The 16,186-nt window shown below is 37.9% G+C and overlaps 1 protein-coding gene across 1 annotated transcript in view; it reads right to left on the bottom strand.

Moving 5' to 3' along the window:
* The window catches only part of WNK3 (WNK lysine deficient protein kinase 3), a gene marked incomplete at its 5' end in the record, with an annotated part of 48,372 nt that extends 38,500 nt beyond the window's left edge, over positions 1–9,872 (bottom strand). Inside the window, one exon of the mRNA XM_039223923.1 lies at positions 9,725–9,872. Coding sequence (XP_039079854.1) covers positions 9,725–9,872 — 148 coding nt within the window. The remainder of the gene's footprint in view (positions 1–9,724) is intronic.
* Positions 9,873–16,186: the final 6,314 nt, after the last annotated feature.

Raw genomic sequence — 16,186 nt, 5'->3', positions numbered from 1 at the left:
TGAATTGGAAGAACAAACATTGATAAATGACCATATAACCCAAAGTAATCTATAGATTTAATGTAAACCCCATCAAATCATTTTTTACAGAACTAGAACAAAATATCCTAAAATTTGTACGCAACCACAAAGACCCAGATTTGATAAAACAATTTTCAAAAAGAAAAATAAAGCTAGAGGTATCACAATTCCAGACTTCAAGTTATACCACAAAGCTATCATAATCAAAAGAGTATGGTATTGGCACAAAAACAGACACATACAGATCAACAGAACAGGACTGAAAGCCCAGAAATAAACATCCAGTTATATGGTAAATTAATTTTTGACAAAAGAGGCAAGAACATACAACTGGAAAAAGGCTCTTTGAAAATTAGTGTTGGTAAAACTGGAGAGCTACATGCAAAAGAATGAAACTGGACCACTTTTGTACACTATATACAAAAACAAATGCAAAATGAATGAAAAAGAACTAAATGTGAGACTTGAAACCATAAAAGTCCTACAAGGGATCACAGGCAGTTATTTCTCTGACATTGGCTATACTAATATTGTTCTAGATATGTCCCCCAAGGCAAGGTAAATAAAAGCAGAAATGAGCTACTGGGACTACATCAAAACAAAACGTTTCTACATCAAAATAATACAACAAAGGAAACAAATCAACAAAACTAAAAAACAATGTACTGAATGGGAGAAGACATTTGCAACTGACCTATCCAATAAAATGTTAGTATCCCAAATATATAAAGAATCAACAATAGGCAAACTATGGAGAGAGCCCAAATGTCCATGGACTAATGAACAGTTAAAGAAGATATGGTATATAAGATTAAGAACATACTGAGGGCAGATGGGGGGGGGAGGAAAGTAGGAGATAGGCACGGAGGAAGGCACTTGTTGGGATGAGCACTGGGTGTTATATGGAAACCAACTTGACAATAAACTATAAAAAAAGAAGATATGGTACACACACATATACAAACAGGAATATTACTCATCCATCAAAAAGGATGAAACCTTGCCATTTGTAACAATGTGGATGGAGCTAAAATATATTATGCTAAGCAAAATAAGTCACTCAGAGAAAGACAAATACCATATAATTTCACATATATGTGGAATTTAAAAAACAAAAAAGATGAACATATGGGAAGGGGAGAAAGAGAAGAGAGGGAAATAAATCACAAGAGACTCTTAATAATAGAAAACAAACTATAGGTTGAGGAAGGAAGGTGGGTGGGAGAGGAGTTAGATGAGTGATGGGTACTATGGAGGGCACTTGTGATGAGCACTGGGTTTTGTATGTGAGTAATGAATCACCAAATTCTACTCCTGAAACCAATATTGCACTGAATGCTAACTGGAATTTAAATATAAAAAATTTTAAAAACAGCAATATATACATGTATCAAATCATTATGTTGTATACCTTAAATGTATGCAATGTTATATGTCAATTATAGCTTAATAAAACTTAAAAAAATTAAAAATTAAAAAAACCCAAAATATATGAAACACATAAAACTCAACACAAAAATATAACCCCATTACAGAATGGGCAGAAGAGAGAGTCAGAGCTTGGGAAGATGGTGGAGTAGGAGGATGCAGAGCTCAACCCTTCCTACATTTTCAACTAGATATAATCCACATCCAAGTCAATAAACTGGAAAGTGATCCAAAGACAGGCAAAACAAACTCCACAACTAGAGATGAAGCTGCATTTGAAAGGTTAGGAAGGTCAGAGGCCAAAGAGGCTGCCCACAGAAGGGACGAAGCTATGTGCACAAAGAGAGCAGAGAAATTGACCCTCACCCCAGGGAGTTCACAGGAGGAATACTGATCCCCATAAAATTTAGCTTTAAGAACCAGAGGTGGAGGGACACCTAGGTGGCAAAGTCTGTTGAGCGCCCAACTCTTGATTTTGGTTCAGGTCACAATCCCAGGGGCAATGGGATCAATGCATGCTTAAGATTCTCTACCTGCCCTGTTCCAGCTCTCTTAAACGTGGCACGCGTGCACACACACACACACACACACATACACACACACACATACACACACACAGAAACCAGAGGAACTAAATTCTATGAGTTTGTAAAAACAGTGGAACTTACAACCTGGAGCTTTATAGGTCAGCTTACCCAGCACTGGGCAAGCCTAGTGGGGGAATGACAGGTGGGTTGCCACACTTAAAGAGACAGCAAACTGCAGAGAGGAAACATAAAAATGGCAGTTTACACAAAGCCAGAGAAAACAGGAGTCAGATCTGTTCATACTGATTTTGGACTGTGTTGGGGACTTTTCCTAAAATGAGGGAGCTGGCAGGAGCCATTTTTCTCTCCTGCCCACAGCATAAGCATAGAGACACCTGCAAAAGGCAAGACTACACAGACACTTGCTACCTAACCTACCAGCAGTGTTTTATACCCATGAGTTCTGCTGAGGACTGCCTATTCCAAGCCTGCAAGCCTTGGCCCTAGACTCAAGGCAAATTTAAAAGACACACAGGTACCCTGCCTAGAGCCAGGTGTAAAGCTGCCACAGGGTGACAGGCATATCTGCAGCACCACGTCAGGCTATGCACACCCACTCACCTTCAATATCTTGCCCAACTGTGATCCCCAGCCACCATCACACATTGAGCCCAAATTCATGGCCTGGTCTCGATGACACACAGTCTCCAGATCCTGCAGCACTTTGGGGGAATCCTGCATAGGACTCATGGTCCAGTACAAACTTTGCTAACACAGCAGCCCCACACTCAAATTCCCCTGTGGGCATGACCTCCCTGACAGACCTGCCTGGGCCCAACTAACACCACAGAGACCAAGCATAGCCACAACAAGCAGAGAGTCATGGCAGATGACTGGACTAAAAGGAAAACTGACTCAAACACAACAGGAGTGTGTAAGCAACACACACCTATGATACTCTCCTGAAATGTCAGGTGCTGGTGAATAGGGGACACTGCACAGCATGGCATTCCAGGCCTTCTTCTTCATAAAGTCACTACTTTCAAGAATAGCATACATAGAGGACTTTCTTAACACAGAGAAACAAAAAAAACAGGCAGACCAAATGAGGAGACAAAAATTTATCCAAAATGAAAGAACAGGACAAGGCTACAGTCAGAGAGTTACGTAAAACAGATATAAGTAACATGCCTCATAGAGAATTTTAAAAGATGATAAGGATATTCAATGGACTTGAGAAAAGAGTAGAAGACATCAGTGAGACCCTTACCACAGAGATAAGGAATGACATAGCAGAGATAAAGGTAACAATACATGAAATGAGAAACACGCTTGATGGAATGAACAGCAGGATGAAAGGTTCAGAGGAATGAATTAGTGACCTGAAGACAAAATAGTGGAAAGTAATCAATTAGAACAAAAGAGAAAAGAATTATGCAAAATGAGAATAGACTCAGGGAACTCAGTGACTCCATCAAATATAGAAACATTTGAATTAGAGGAGTCCCAGAAGAAGAAGAGAGAGAAAAGGGGGGTGGAAAATTTATTTCAAGAAATAATAGTTGAAAACACCCCAAATCTGGGGAAGGAAACAAAATCCAGTTCCAGGAGGCACAGAGAGCCCCCAAGAGAATAAACAAAAGCAGATCGACACTAAGATATATTGCAATTAAATTTGCAACATATAGTAACAGAAAAAACTCATAAGCAGTGAGAATAGTCCTTAATTAATTTTTTAAAAAAAATTTTAATGTTTTATTTATTTCTGAGAGAGAGAGACAACATGAATAGGGGAGGGTCAGAGAGAGAGGGAGACACAGAATCTGAAGCAGGCTCCAGGCTCTGAGCTGGCTGGCAACACAGAGCCCGATGCGGGGCTCAAACCCACGAACTGTGAGATCATGACCTGAGCTGAAGTCAGACGTTTAACCGACTGAGCCACTCAGGTGCCCCAAGAAGTCCTTAATTTAAAAGAGATAAGCCATAAGGCTAGCAGGAGAGTTTTCAACAGAAACTTTGCAAGCCAGAAGGGAGCGGGGCATGACATCTTCAAATTGCTAAATGGGAAAAATCTGCAGCTAAGAATACTTTATCCAGCAAGGCTATCATTCGTATAAGAGAAGATAAAGAGTTTCAGGGACATCTGGGTGGCTCAGTCCCTTAAGCAATCAATTCTTGATTTTGGCTTAGGTCATGATATCGCAGTTTGATAGATGGAGCCCTGTGTCAGGCTCTATGCTGACAGCCCAGAGCCTGCTTAAGATTCCCTCTCTTGCCCTCTCCATCCCACTCCTGCTCATGCATGCTCTCTCTCTCTCTCTCAAAATAAATAAACATTTAAAAAAGTTTCACAGACAAATACTAAAGGAATTTATGATCATTAGACCAGCCTGGCAAGAAATATTAAAAAGGACTCTGAGTGTAAAGGAAAAAGCTAAAGTGACATTATAGATGTAGGTAATAGAAAAGCAGTAAAAATGAACATTTCTCTAAAAAAATCAGTCAAGGAATTCACTAAAAAAAGGATAAAATGAACTCATATACACAAAATGTAAGAAGCAGAGGAGTGAAGATTGGGTTCAAATTTAAACAACCATGACCTTAATTATCAATTCCAATATGTAGAAGATGTTATATCAAATAATATCATGTATCCAACATTACATCATATATCAAAGCCACTAATACATATTCGAAGAATAAAGAGAGAAAAAATCCAAATACATCACTAAAAATCCAGCAATACATGAGAAAGACAAGAAACGATCAGAGAAAATCTTCATAAACAACCCCAAAATAAGTAACAAAATACAATAAATACATATCTATCAATTACTTTGAATGTAAATGGACTAAATTCTCCAATCAAAAGACATAGGGTAACAGAATGGATAAAATAAAAAAATGCCCATCTACATGCTTTCTGCAAGAGACTGATTTTGAACTAAAGACACCTGAAGGTTGAAAGTGAGAGGATGGAAAACCTCTATCATGTTAATGGGAGTCAAAAGAAAGCCTGAATAGCAACACTTATTGGACAAACTAGACATTAAAACTATGAAAGGAACAAAGACAAAAAAGGACATGATAAGTACTAAAGGGGACAATCCAACAAGAACCTATAACAAATTGTAAATATTTATGAACCCAATCCGATAGCATCCAAAGACATAAAATAGTTAATAACAAGCATAAAAGAACTAATCAATAATAATAAAATAATAGTAGGGGACTTTAACACCTCACTTATATCAATGGACATATCATCTAAACCGAAAATCAAGAAGGAAACAATGGCTTTGAATGACATACTGGACCAGATGGTTATAACAGATATATATTAAGAACATTCCATCCCAGAAGAGCAGAATATACATTTTTCCACATGCACACAACACTCTACAGAATAGATCATATTAGTCCACAAAATAAACCACAACAAATTCCAGATGAAAATCATACCATGCATATGTTCTGACTACAATGCTATAAAACTATAAGTCATCCACAATTACAAATCTGGAAAGACTACAAATACATACAGATTAAATAACATGCTACTAGTAAATTAATGGCTCAGTTAGGAAATAAAAGAAGAACTAAAAAAGTACAGGGAAACAAATGAAAGTGAAAACACAATGATCCAAAACCTCTGGGATGTAGCAAAAGTGGTTTTAAGAGGTAATTTACAATAATACAGGCCTAACCTCAAGAAGGAAGGAAAATCTCAAATAAACATTCTGACCATGCACCTAAAGGAGGTAGATAAAGTACAACAGCAAAACCTAAAACCAGAAGAAAAAAGGAAATAATAAATATTGGAGTAGAAATAAAAGAAACAGAAACTAAAAACAAAAAGCAATAGAACAGATCAATGAAACCAGGAGCTGGTTCTTTGAATAAAATTATAAAATTGATAAACCTCTACTCAGACTTATCAAGAAAAAAGAAAAAGAGCTCAAATAAATAAATCACTAGTGAGAAAAGAGAAATAACAACCAACACCACACATACAATCATAAGATAATACTATTAAAAACTATATGCCAACAAATTGGGTAATCTGGAAGAAATGGATAAATTCCTAGAAACATATAAACTACCAGAACTGAAACAGAAGGAAATAGAAAATTTGAACGGAGACAACCAGCAAAGAAATTGAGTCAATAATCAAAATATTCTCAACAAACAAAAGTTAGGGACCAGATGACTTCAGAGGTGAATTTTAACAAAATTTAGAGAAGAGTTAATACCTATTCTTCTCAAACTATTCCAAAAAAAAAAAATAGAAAAGGAAGAAAAACTTCCAAATTCACTTTGAGACCAGCATTACCCTGATACAAAATCCAGATAAAGACACCACTCAAAAAGAGAACTATGGCCAATATCCCTGATGAACATGGCTGCAAAAATCAATCTTGAAAAGAAAAAACAATGTTGAAGGCATCACAATTCTGGACTTCAAGTTATACTCCCAAGCTGTAGTAATCAAACAGTATAAAGAGACACAAAAACCAATGAAGAGAAATAGGAAATCCAGAATAAACCCACAACTTCAGGGTCAATTAATTTTTGACAAAGCAGGAAACAATATACAATGGGAAAAGGACAGTCTCTTCAACAAAAGGTGTTGGAAAAACTGGACAGCAACATGCAAAAGAATGTAACTACACTTTTCTTATACCATAAACAAAAATAAGTTCAAAATGGATTAAAGATCTAAATGTGAGACCAGAAACCATAAAAGTCCTAGAAGACAACACAGGATTAAATTCTTTGAAATAAGCAGCAGCAAATTCTTTCTATTTACGTCTCCTGAGGAAAAGGAAACAAAAGCAAAAGTGATCTACTGGGACTATATCAAAATAAAATGCTTCTGCACATCAAAGGAAACAAACTAAAAGGCAACCTATGGAATGGGAGAAGATATTTGTAAATTACATATCCAATAAAGGGTTAGTATGCAAATTATACAAATAATTTATAAAACTCAACATACAAAAACAATCCAATTAAGAGGTTGTCAGAAGACTTGAACAGACATTTCTCCAAAGAAGACATTCAGGCCAAAAGACTCATGAGAAATGCTCAGCATCACTTATCATCCCAGGATTGCAAATCAAAACTACAATGAGCTATCACCTCATACCTGTTACAATGACTAAAATCAACAACACAAGAAACAACAGGTGTTTAGGAGGATGTGGAGAAAAAGGAACCCTCATGCACTGTTGCTGGGAATGCAAATTGGTATAGCCACTGTGGAAGACAGTATGGAGGTTCTTCAAAATGTTAAAAACAGAACTACCCTACAGTTCAACAATCACACTACCAGGTATTTGCATAAAGGATACATAAACACTAATTCAAAGGGATACATGCACCCCTATGTTAACAGCAGTATTATTTACAATAGCCAAGATATGGAAGCAGTCCAAATCTCCATCGATTGATGAATGGATAAAGAAGTATGGGGCGCCTGGTTGGCTCAGTTGGTTAAGCATCTGACTTCAGCTCAGGCCATGATCTCACAGTTCATGAGTTTGAACCCTGCATCAGGCTCTCTGCTATCAGCACAGAGCCTACTTCTTCAGCACTCGGTCCCTCCTCTCTACCCCTCCTCCAATCGTGTTCATGTACTCTCTCTTAAAACTAAACAATAACAAATTTTTAAAACAGATATGGCATATACATAAAATGGTATGTTATTCACCCATAAAAAAGAATGAAATCTTGTCATTTGCAACAAAATGAATGGAGTTCAACATTATAATGCTAAGTGCAATAAGTCAGTCAGAGAAAGACAAATACCATAAGATTTTACTCATGTGTGGAATTTAAGAAACAAAACAAAAGAGCAAAGATTAAAATAAAAGAGAGAGGGCGAGAGAGAGAATCATGAAACAGACTCCTAACTATAGAGAACAAACAGACAACCACCAGAAGGCAGGTGTGTCGGGGATGGGTGAAATAAGTGATGGGTATTAAAGAGTATACTTTTCATGATGAGCACTAAGTGATGTATATGATTTTTGAGTAACTATAGTGTACACCTGAAACTAATATAACATTGTATGTTAACTATATTGGAATTAAAATTAAGAAACTTAATGAAATTTAAAAATATGTATGTATGTGTGTGTGTGTCTGTGTATCTGTGTTCAGGAAAAAAAAGGAAGAATATGAAATTATATAACAGTTTAGGCATCCATCCAAGATGTATATACCACATTAGTTAGAAATATCAGCTTTATGGAGAAAGGGAATTGAAAAATGTACACATGTATACATATGCACAGTAAAAGTATTAATAGTGAGATATTCTGTCAGAAAAAAAAAAAAGAAATATCAGCTTTAGCACTCTGTGCGCGGTCATAGGTGGGGGTGGTACAGCCGGCTCTCCCAGGCCTCTGCTCTTCCTGGTGGTGTCTGTGCAACCTAGAACGTCCGCTTCAGGGACTGAGTCTGGTGGGGCTGTGCTCGAGGTCGCTTCCCCAACCTCCCGGAAACTGCTAAGTCCTCCATGATCCGGCTACCCACCCCCACCCCACTAGCTCGGGTTTTGGGGAGGACCAGGGCTGGGGGCCAGTGGGCAGCAGTAGAGATTGCCCAGCCTAGGAGCCCCCAGACCGTCGGGCCTCTGGCAGCCCTTTTGCCATGTCCTCAACCCCGCGTCTTGCCCCTACAGAAGGGTTAAAAGTTAGCGGAGATGAGTGGGGAGGTAATAACTGGGTAGTTTATTCAAATTAAAACATCCTTTCAGGTAACTCAGTTGAGCTCTGGTCTTTCCTTCCCGCCTCTCTCTTGTGAAGTTTCATTTGCCTAGAATGACTGAAGGACGGCCAAGGTCGTTACCTAGGATCATAGAGGCCACTTGGTGAAGGGGGCGGGAGTGAATTAGTTCGAGAGCTGATTAATTAAACGTGTGTTTTAGAAGTTCCCTTCCACAATCCTGTCGTTTTCAGTGATGGGGCTCAGGGAATTCTATTCACCCTCCAACCAAAAAATAAAAATAAAAAATAAAACTCCCTAAAAGAAATATCAGCTTTAAAGTCTGGATTCCAATCAGACTATCAACTGCTAGTTCAACGACTATAGGCAAATTGCTTTACCCTTCTAATCTTCAGTATCTTCATTTGTATAGATGAGTATGCTAACACCTATCATACAGGGTTACTGAAGGATTAAATGATTAAAAAAATGCATAACATTTAAGGTGTCTACCAAAAAAGAATACATTTGCTATGATTACTAGCACTATTACATCCTTAATAATGTAAAATACTATACATACATACAGAAAAAAGATGAAAAAAGTGATTTTTATTTTCTTCCTTATATTTGGCCTATAGTTCCTAATGCATAATATTCTTTTTTAAAAAAAATATTTTTATTTATTTCTAGGAGAGAGAGAGAGAGACAGCGCGAGCAGGGGAGGGCCAGAGAGAGAGGGAGACACAGACTCTGAAATAGGCTCCAGGCTCTGAGCTGGCAGTCAGCACAGAGCCTGACGCGGGGCTCGAACCCACGAACCGCGAGATCATGACCTAAGTGAAAGTCGGACGCTTAACTGACTAAGCCACCCAGGCGCCCCCCCTAATGCATAATATTCTTATCAGAAAAAATTTTAATGAAAGAAACATTAGTGCTTTACAATGCTTTATACTCACCTCTGAAGCAACACGGCCCCTCTCTGTCAACACAGACCTCTATAAAATCTCTTAACCAAATAATATTTACACACTGACCTGAAGGACAGTAAGTTGGAATTTAGTCCCTTTCTCTGGTCGAGGACAAGAAGCTCTTCTTTGTTTGATCCGATCTTGTTTGCCATTTCCACATAGGTTATCAGGGGTATTGATGTTTTCTTTCACAGCTGCCATATCTTGATTCAAACTAGTTATTTAAAAAAAAAAAACACAAGAGCAACTCCTTTTTCAATTTCTCAGAGCAAACATTATTTCATGATTCTCAAAGCCCAATATTTAACCTAAATCAGAATTATCATTGGAAATTCTATGATGGCTAGAATAATCCCATTCTTAAGGTAAAATTCTAGAAAAATTCCAATTATAAAATAATACATAATGATTTTAAGGAAAATAAATAAGAAATATGTGAGAAGATATAAACACAAATTATACACCCATTTAAGGGTGAATTTAATGGTAAGTGAATTGTATCTCAATAAAGATGTTTTTAAAAGTTATGAAACACTGAGAAAATATGTATTTATTTGGCAGTCACCTGACACTTGTGGGAATGAAAGAAAAACACTGTCAGTGATGGACCTCTGTGGAACCTTTTATCAGAGGATTCCCTTGATCAGCTTTATCTTTTTTGTTTTTGGGTATATTATTAATTTGTTCAAGTAAAATTTCCAAAAACCAATCTTCACTGAAAATATATGTGTTTATGTGAAAAAATCAATAGGGTATAGACAGACCAAGTGAGGAAGGCAGGAATAGGGCAAGAGAAAGAACAAAAATTGAAAATCAAATAAAGAAAATATAGTAGTGGATTGCTGGAAGACGGTAGTGGAGTAGGAGTACTCTAAGCTTACCTCGTCCCACAAATACAACCAGCTAACTATCAAATAATCCTAAGTACACCAGAGAATGACCTGAAGACTGTCAGGGCAAACTACACAACTAAAGGTAGAAAAGAGGCCACATCGAAGAAGGTAGAAAGTGCAGAGACATGGTTGGGGAGTAAAATGGACCATGTCCATGGGAGTGGAGAGGATGCAGTGGTTCCAGAGAAGGGTGAGACAGACTAATATACAGGGGAGTGCTTGAGGGAAACAAACACCATAGCAATTGGCTTGTAAAGCAAGAGGGGCCAAATTTCATGACTTCTGGCAACTAGAGGGGCATAAAGCCTGGGGTTTTAAAGGCCATGGGGCTTGGCTAGGATAGCGCCTGGAGGGCATTATGTTGCTCTTGCAGAGAAGGCAGGCTAACAATCTGTGGGTATACAGCACAGAAGCAGTGATATGAAGAGCACCTGGTGTACACAGTGGAGAGCGTTGTTTATTTTGGACCACATCCAAAAGAGGCAGTGCTCATGGAGAGAAATCTTCAGAAAGTAAAAAACAAAGTGGTGCCATTTCTCTCCGCTGATCCTAAGCATAAGCACAGGGAACCTACAGGAACCAGGACAACACCAACACTTGCTTACACCAAGCCTTGTCCCCCATATTCCAGTGGAACTGCTCTTCTCATTTGCCATTAATGCCTTGGCAGGCCCCTCCTCCAGAAAACTGGCCCCGAACTCTGCTCACACCACACCTCCCTTCTCAGAAGTTTTAAGGAGCTTCAGTTATAGCAGCAGTGGCAATAGATCTCATTTCACAAACAGACCAGAGCACATCTAAGTTAAAATGTGCTATATTCAGTCCAGGGACCAGACATTTCCCATAACAGGCAAATAGAACCTTTGTAGACAACTGACCTGAAGGATAAAGTGGCTAAGACAAAACATAAGAGCACATGCAGTACACACTGGAGATACTCCAGGAAGAACCAGGCCCGGGGAACAGGGGACACTATATTGCAGGGCACTACAAGATCTTTTCATCATAAAGCCATTACCCTCAAGAACAGAAGACAAAGCATATTTCCTAACGCAGACAAATGGGCATAGAAATGTAGGTAAAATGAAAAGACAGAGAAATTTATCCCAAACAAAAGAACAGTACAAGGCCATGGCCAGAGATCTAAGGAAAATAGAAATAAGTAACATGCCCGATAGAGAATTTAAAATAATGATCACAAAGATACTCACTGGTCTTGAGAAAAGAATGGAAGACATCAGTGAGACCCTTAACACAGAGATAAAGAATAACATAGCAGTGATAAAGGGCTCAATAAACCAAATGAGAAGCACGCTTGATGGAATGAACAGCAGGATGGAAGAAGCAGAGGAATGAATTAGTGACCTAGAAGACAGAATAATGGAAAGTAATCAAGTTGAACAAGAGAGAAAAAAGAATTATGAAAAATGAAAATAGACTTAGGGAACACAGTGACTCTACCAAATGCAATAACATTCATATTATAGGAGTCCTAGAAGATGAAAGAGAAAAGAGGGTGGGTACAAAATTTACTTGAAAAAATAATAGCTGACAATTTCCCTGATTAACAGACATCCAGATCCAGATGGCAAAGAAAACTCCCATCAAAATTAACAAAAGGAGAGCAACACCAAGATATACTGTAATTAAACTGGCAAAATGTAGTGATAAAGAAAAGAATTTTAAAGCAGCAAGGCAAAAGAAGATATCCAAAAGGCTAGAAACCCAAAAAGGTTAGCAGGGGATTTTTCAGCAGAAACTTTGCAATCCAAAAGTGAGTGGCCCGATATATTCCAACTGCTGAGTGGGAAAAATCTGCAGTCAAGAATACTCTATTCAGCAAGGCTATTATTCAGAATAGAAGGAGAGATAAAGAGCTTCCTAGGCAAATAAAAACTAAAGAAGTTCATGACCAAAAACAAGCCCTGTAAGAAATATTTAAGGGGACTCTTTGAATGGAAAGGAGAGACCAAACGTGACAGTAGGAAAGTAGGAAACAAAAGGAGTAAAAAATAATATTTCTGTCAAAAATCAGTCAAGGCATTCACAAAATAAAAGGAAAATGTGTAAAATATGTAAATATGTGAAATATGATAAAATATACCTAAAATGTGAGCAGGAGAGGAGTAGAGAATGGTTCCAATTTTAAATGACCATAAAATTAATATAGGCAGCTATATGTATAAGAGGTTATATACAAACCTAATGGTAACCATATACCAAAATCCATTAATAAGTATATAAAGAACAAAGAGAAAAATCCAAATATATCAATAAGGAAAATCATTAATTAGAGAAAGACAAAAAAGATCAGAGAAAATCTTCAGAAACAACAACAAAGCAAATAATAAAATGAAAATACATTATCAATAATTACTTTTAATGTATATGGACTAAATGCTCCGATCAGAAGGCATAGGAGGACAGAATGGAAAAACAAAAAGACACATCTATATGTGGTTTACAAGAGGTGGGACCTTTAGACCTAAAGACACAAGCAGAATGAAAATTGGGGGGGTGAACAAACATCTATCATAAAGATGGATATCAACAGAAAGACGAGGAGCAATACTTATATCAGAGAAAACAGACTTTAAAACAAAGACCGTCAGAAGAGACAAAGGACAGTATATAATCATAAAGGGAATATCCAACAAGAAGTTGTAACAATTCTTAATGACTAGGCACCCAACTTATGAGCAACAAAAAACATAAAACAGTTAATAACAAACATAAATATCAATAATAAGACAATAATAGTAGGGTACTTTAACACCCAACTTACATCAATGGACAGATCATCTAAACAGAACATGAACAAGGAAACAATGGTTTTGAATGACACACTGGAACAGCTGGATTTAACAGATACATTCAGAACATTCCATCCCAAACAGCAGAATACATTTTCTTTTAAAGTGCACATGAAACATTCTCCAGAATAGATCACATGTTAGATCTCAAAACAAGTCTCACCAAATTGAAGAAAATTTAAGTCATACTAGGCATATTTTTGGCCACAATGCTACAAACCTACAAGTCAACCACAGGAAAAAATCTGGAAAGATCACAAATACATGCATGCTAAATAACATGCTACTAAACAATGAATGGCTCAACCAGGAAATCAAAGAAGAAATAAAAGCACATGGAAACAAATGAAAATGAACACACAAGGTTCCAAAACCTCTGGGATGGAGCAGAAGCAGTTCTAATGAGAAGTTTAAAGCATTTCAGGCCTACCCCAAGAAGAAGGGGGGAAAAAGGATAAAGGACTCAAAATATACAAAATCACAAATAAGAGAGGATAAATAACAACCAACACCACAGAAATATGAACAATTATGAGAGCATATTATGAAAACCTATATGCCATCAAATTGGACAATCTAGAAAAACTGGATGAATTCCAAGTAACATATAAACTCCCAAAATTGAAACAGGAAGAAATAGAGAATTTGAGCAGACTGATAACCAGCAAAGGAATGGAATCACTAATCAAAACACTTCTGGCACTTGTTGGGATGAGCACTGGGTGTTGTATGAAAACCAACTTGACAATAAACTATTTAAGGAAAAAAAGGGGGGGAGGGCGCCTGGGTGGCTCAGTCAGTTAAGCGTCCGACTTCAGCTCAGGAAGTGATCTCACAGTTCCTCGGTTCAAGCCCAGCATCGGGCTCTGTGCTGACAGCTCAGAGCCTGGAGCCTGCTTCAGATTCTGAGTATCCTCTCTCTGACCCTCCCCTGCTCATGCTGCCTCCCTCTCTCTCTCTCTCTTTCTCTCTCTCTCTCTCTCAAAATAAATAAAACATTAAAAAAAGAAAACTTAAACAAACAAAAAGGGGGGGACCACTCTCAACAAACAAAAGTCCAGGACCAGATGGCTTCACAGGCAAATTCTACCAGACATTTAAAGAAGAGTTAAGGGGCGACTGGGTGGCTTAGTTGGTTAAGCATCCGACTTTCGCTTAGGTCATGATCTCGCGGTTCGTGGGATCGAGCCCCGCGTCGGGCTCTGTGCTGACTGACAGCTCAGAGCCTGGAGCCTGTTTCAGTCTGTGACTCCCTCTCTCTCTGACCCTCCCCTTCTCACGCTGTCTCTCTCTCTCTCTCCTAGAAATAAATAAAACATTAAAAAAAATTTTAAAAAAAATAAAGAAGAGTTAATACTTATTCTTCTCAAAGTATTCCAAAAAATAGCAAAGGGAAGAAAACTTCCAAATTCATTCTGTGAGGCCAGCTTTACTCTGATACCAAAACCAGACAGAGACACCATCAAAAAGAGAACCACAGACCAATATCCCTTATTCCTGCTGAATATACATGCAAAAGTCCTCAACAAAATACTAGCACACTGAATCCAATAATACATTTAAAAAATCATTCACCAAAATCATGTGGGATTTATTCCAGGGTTGCAAGAGTGATTCAGTCTTGGCAAATCACTCAAAGAATTACATATCAATAAGAAAAAGGATAAGAACCATATGATCATTTCAATAGATGCAGAAAAAGCATTTGACAAAGCACAATGATTCTTGACAAAAACCCTTAACAAAATAGGTTTAGAGGAAACATCTCAACATAATAAAGGCTGTCTACGCAAATCCCACAGGCAACATCATACTTAATGGGGAAGAACTGAGATTTTCTTCTAAGGTCAGCAACAAGACAAAGATGTCTACTCTTACCACTTATTTTTTAAATTTTTTTTTAATGTTTTATTTATTTCTAGGAGAGAGAGAGAGACAGCGTGAGCAGGGGAGGGTCAGAGAGAGAGGGAGTCACAGACTGAAACAGGCTCCAGGCTCTGAGCTGGCAGTCAGCGCAGAGCCTGACGCGGGGCTCGAACCCACGAACCGCGAGATCGTGACCTAAGCGAAAGTCAGATGCTTAACCGACTAAGCCACCCAGGTGCCCCTACTCTTACCACTTTTATTCAAGAGAGTACTGGAACTCCTCGCCACAGCAATCAGGCAACAAAAATAGAAGGCATCCAAATTGACAGAAAGAAGTAAAACTACTATTTGCAGATGACATGGTCCACAATATAGAAAACCTGTAAGACTCCACCACAAAACTACTGGAACTGATAAAGAAGTAAGGTCACAGGATACAAAATCAATATACAGAAATCTGTTACATTTCTATACGCTGATAATGTAGCATCAGAAAGAGAAATCAAGAAAACAATCCCATTTACAACTGTACCAAAAATAATAAAATACTTAGGAATAAATCTAAACAAAAAGGTGAAAGATGTATACTCTGAAAACTATAAAACACTGATAAAAGAAATCCAAGACGACACAAAGAAATGGAAAGACATTCCATACTGATGGATTATAAGAATAAATATTGTTAAAATGTCTATCTTGCCCAAAGTAATCTACATATTCATTGCAATCTTATCAAAATATCAACATGTTTTTTCACTGAAGTAGAATAATTGAGGTAGCTCCCAGGCGGCTGGGGCCCCTGAAAGAGCCGCGCGGACACCGGGCGTCCGCGCTCCTGGCTGGCTGGAACTCGAGAGGGAAGGCAAAGAACTAAAAACTGGGAAATTAGCCTGTGAGTTCATGTTTAGGGTGACGAGCAATAGAGGGACCCGGTTTTCCTCACTCCAGCGGGCTCG

This window comes from Hyaena hyaena, unplaced genomic scaffold (genome assembly GCF_003009895.1).
Source record: "Hyaena hyaena isolate Hyena2069 unplaced genomic scaffold, ASM300989v1 scaffold_1508, whole genome shotgun sequence".
Classification (NCBI taxonomy): Eukaryota; Metazoa; Chordata; class Mammalia; order Carnivora; family Hyaenidae; genus Hyaena; species Hyaena hyaena.
This window is presented reverse-complemented; position numbering and strand designations above follow the sequence as displayed.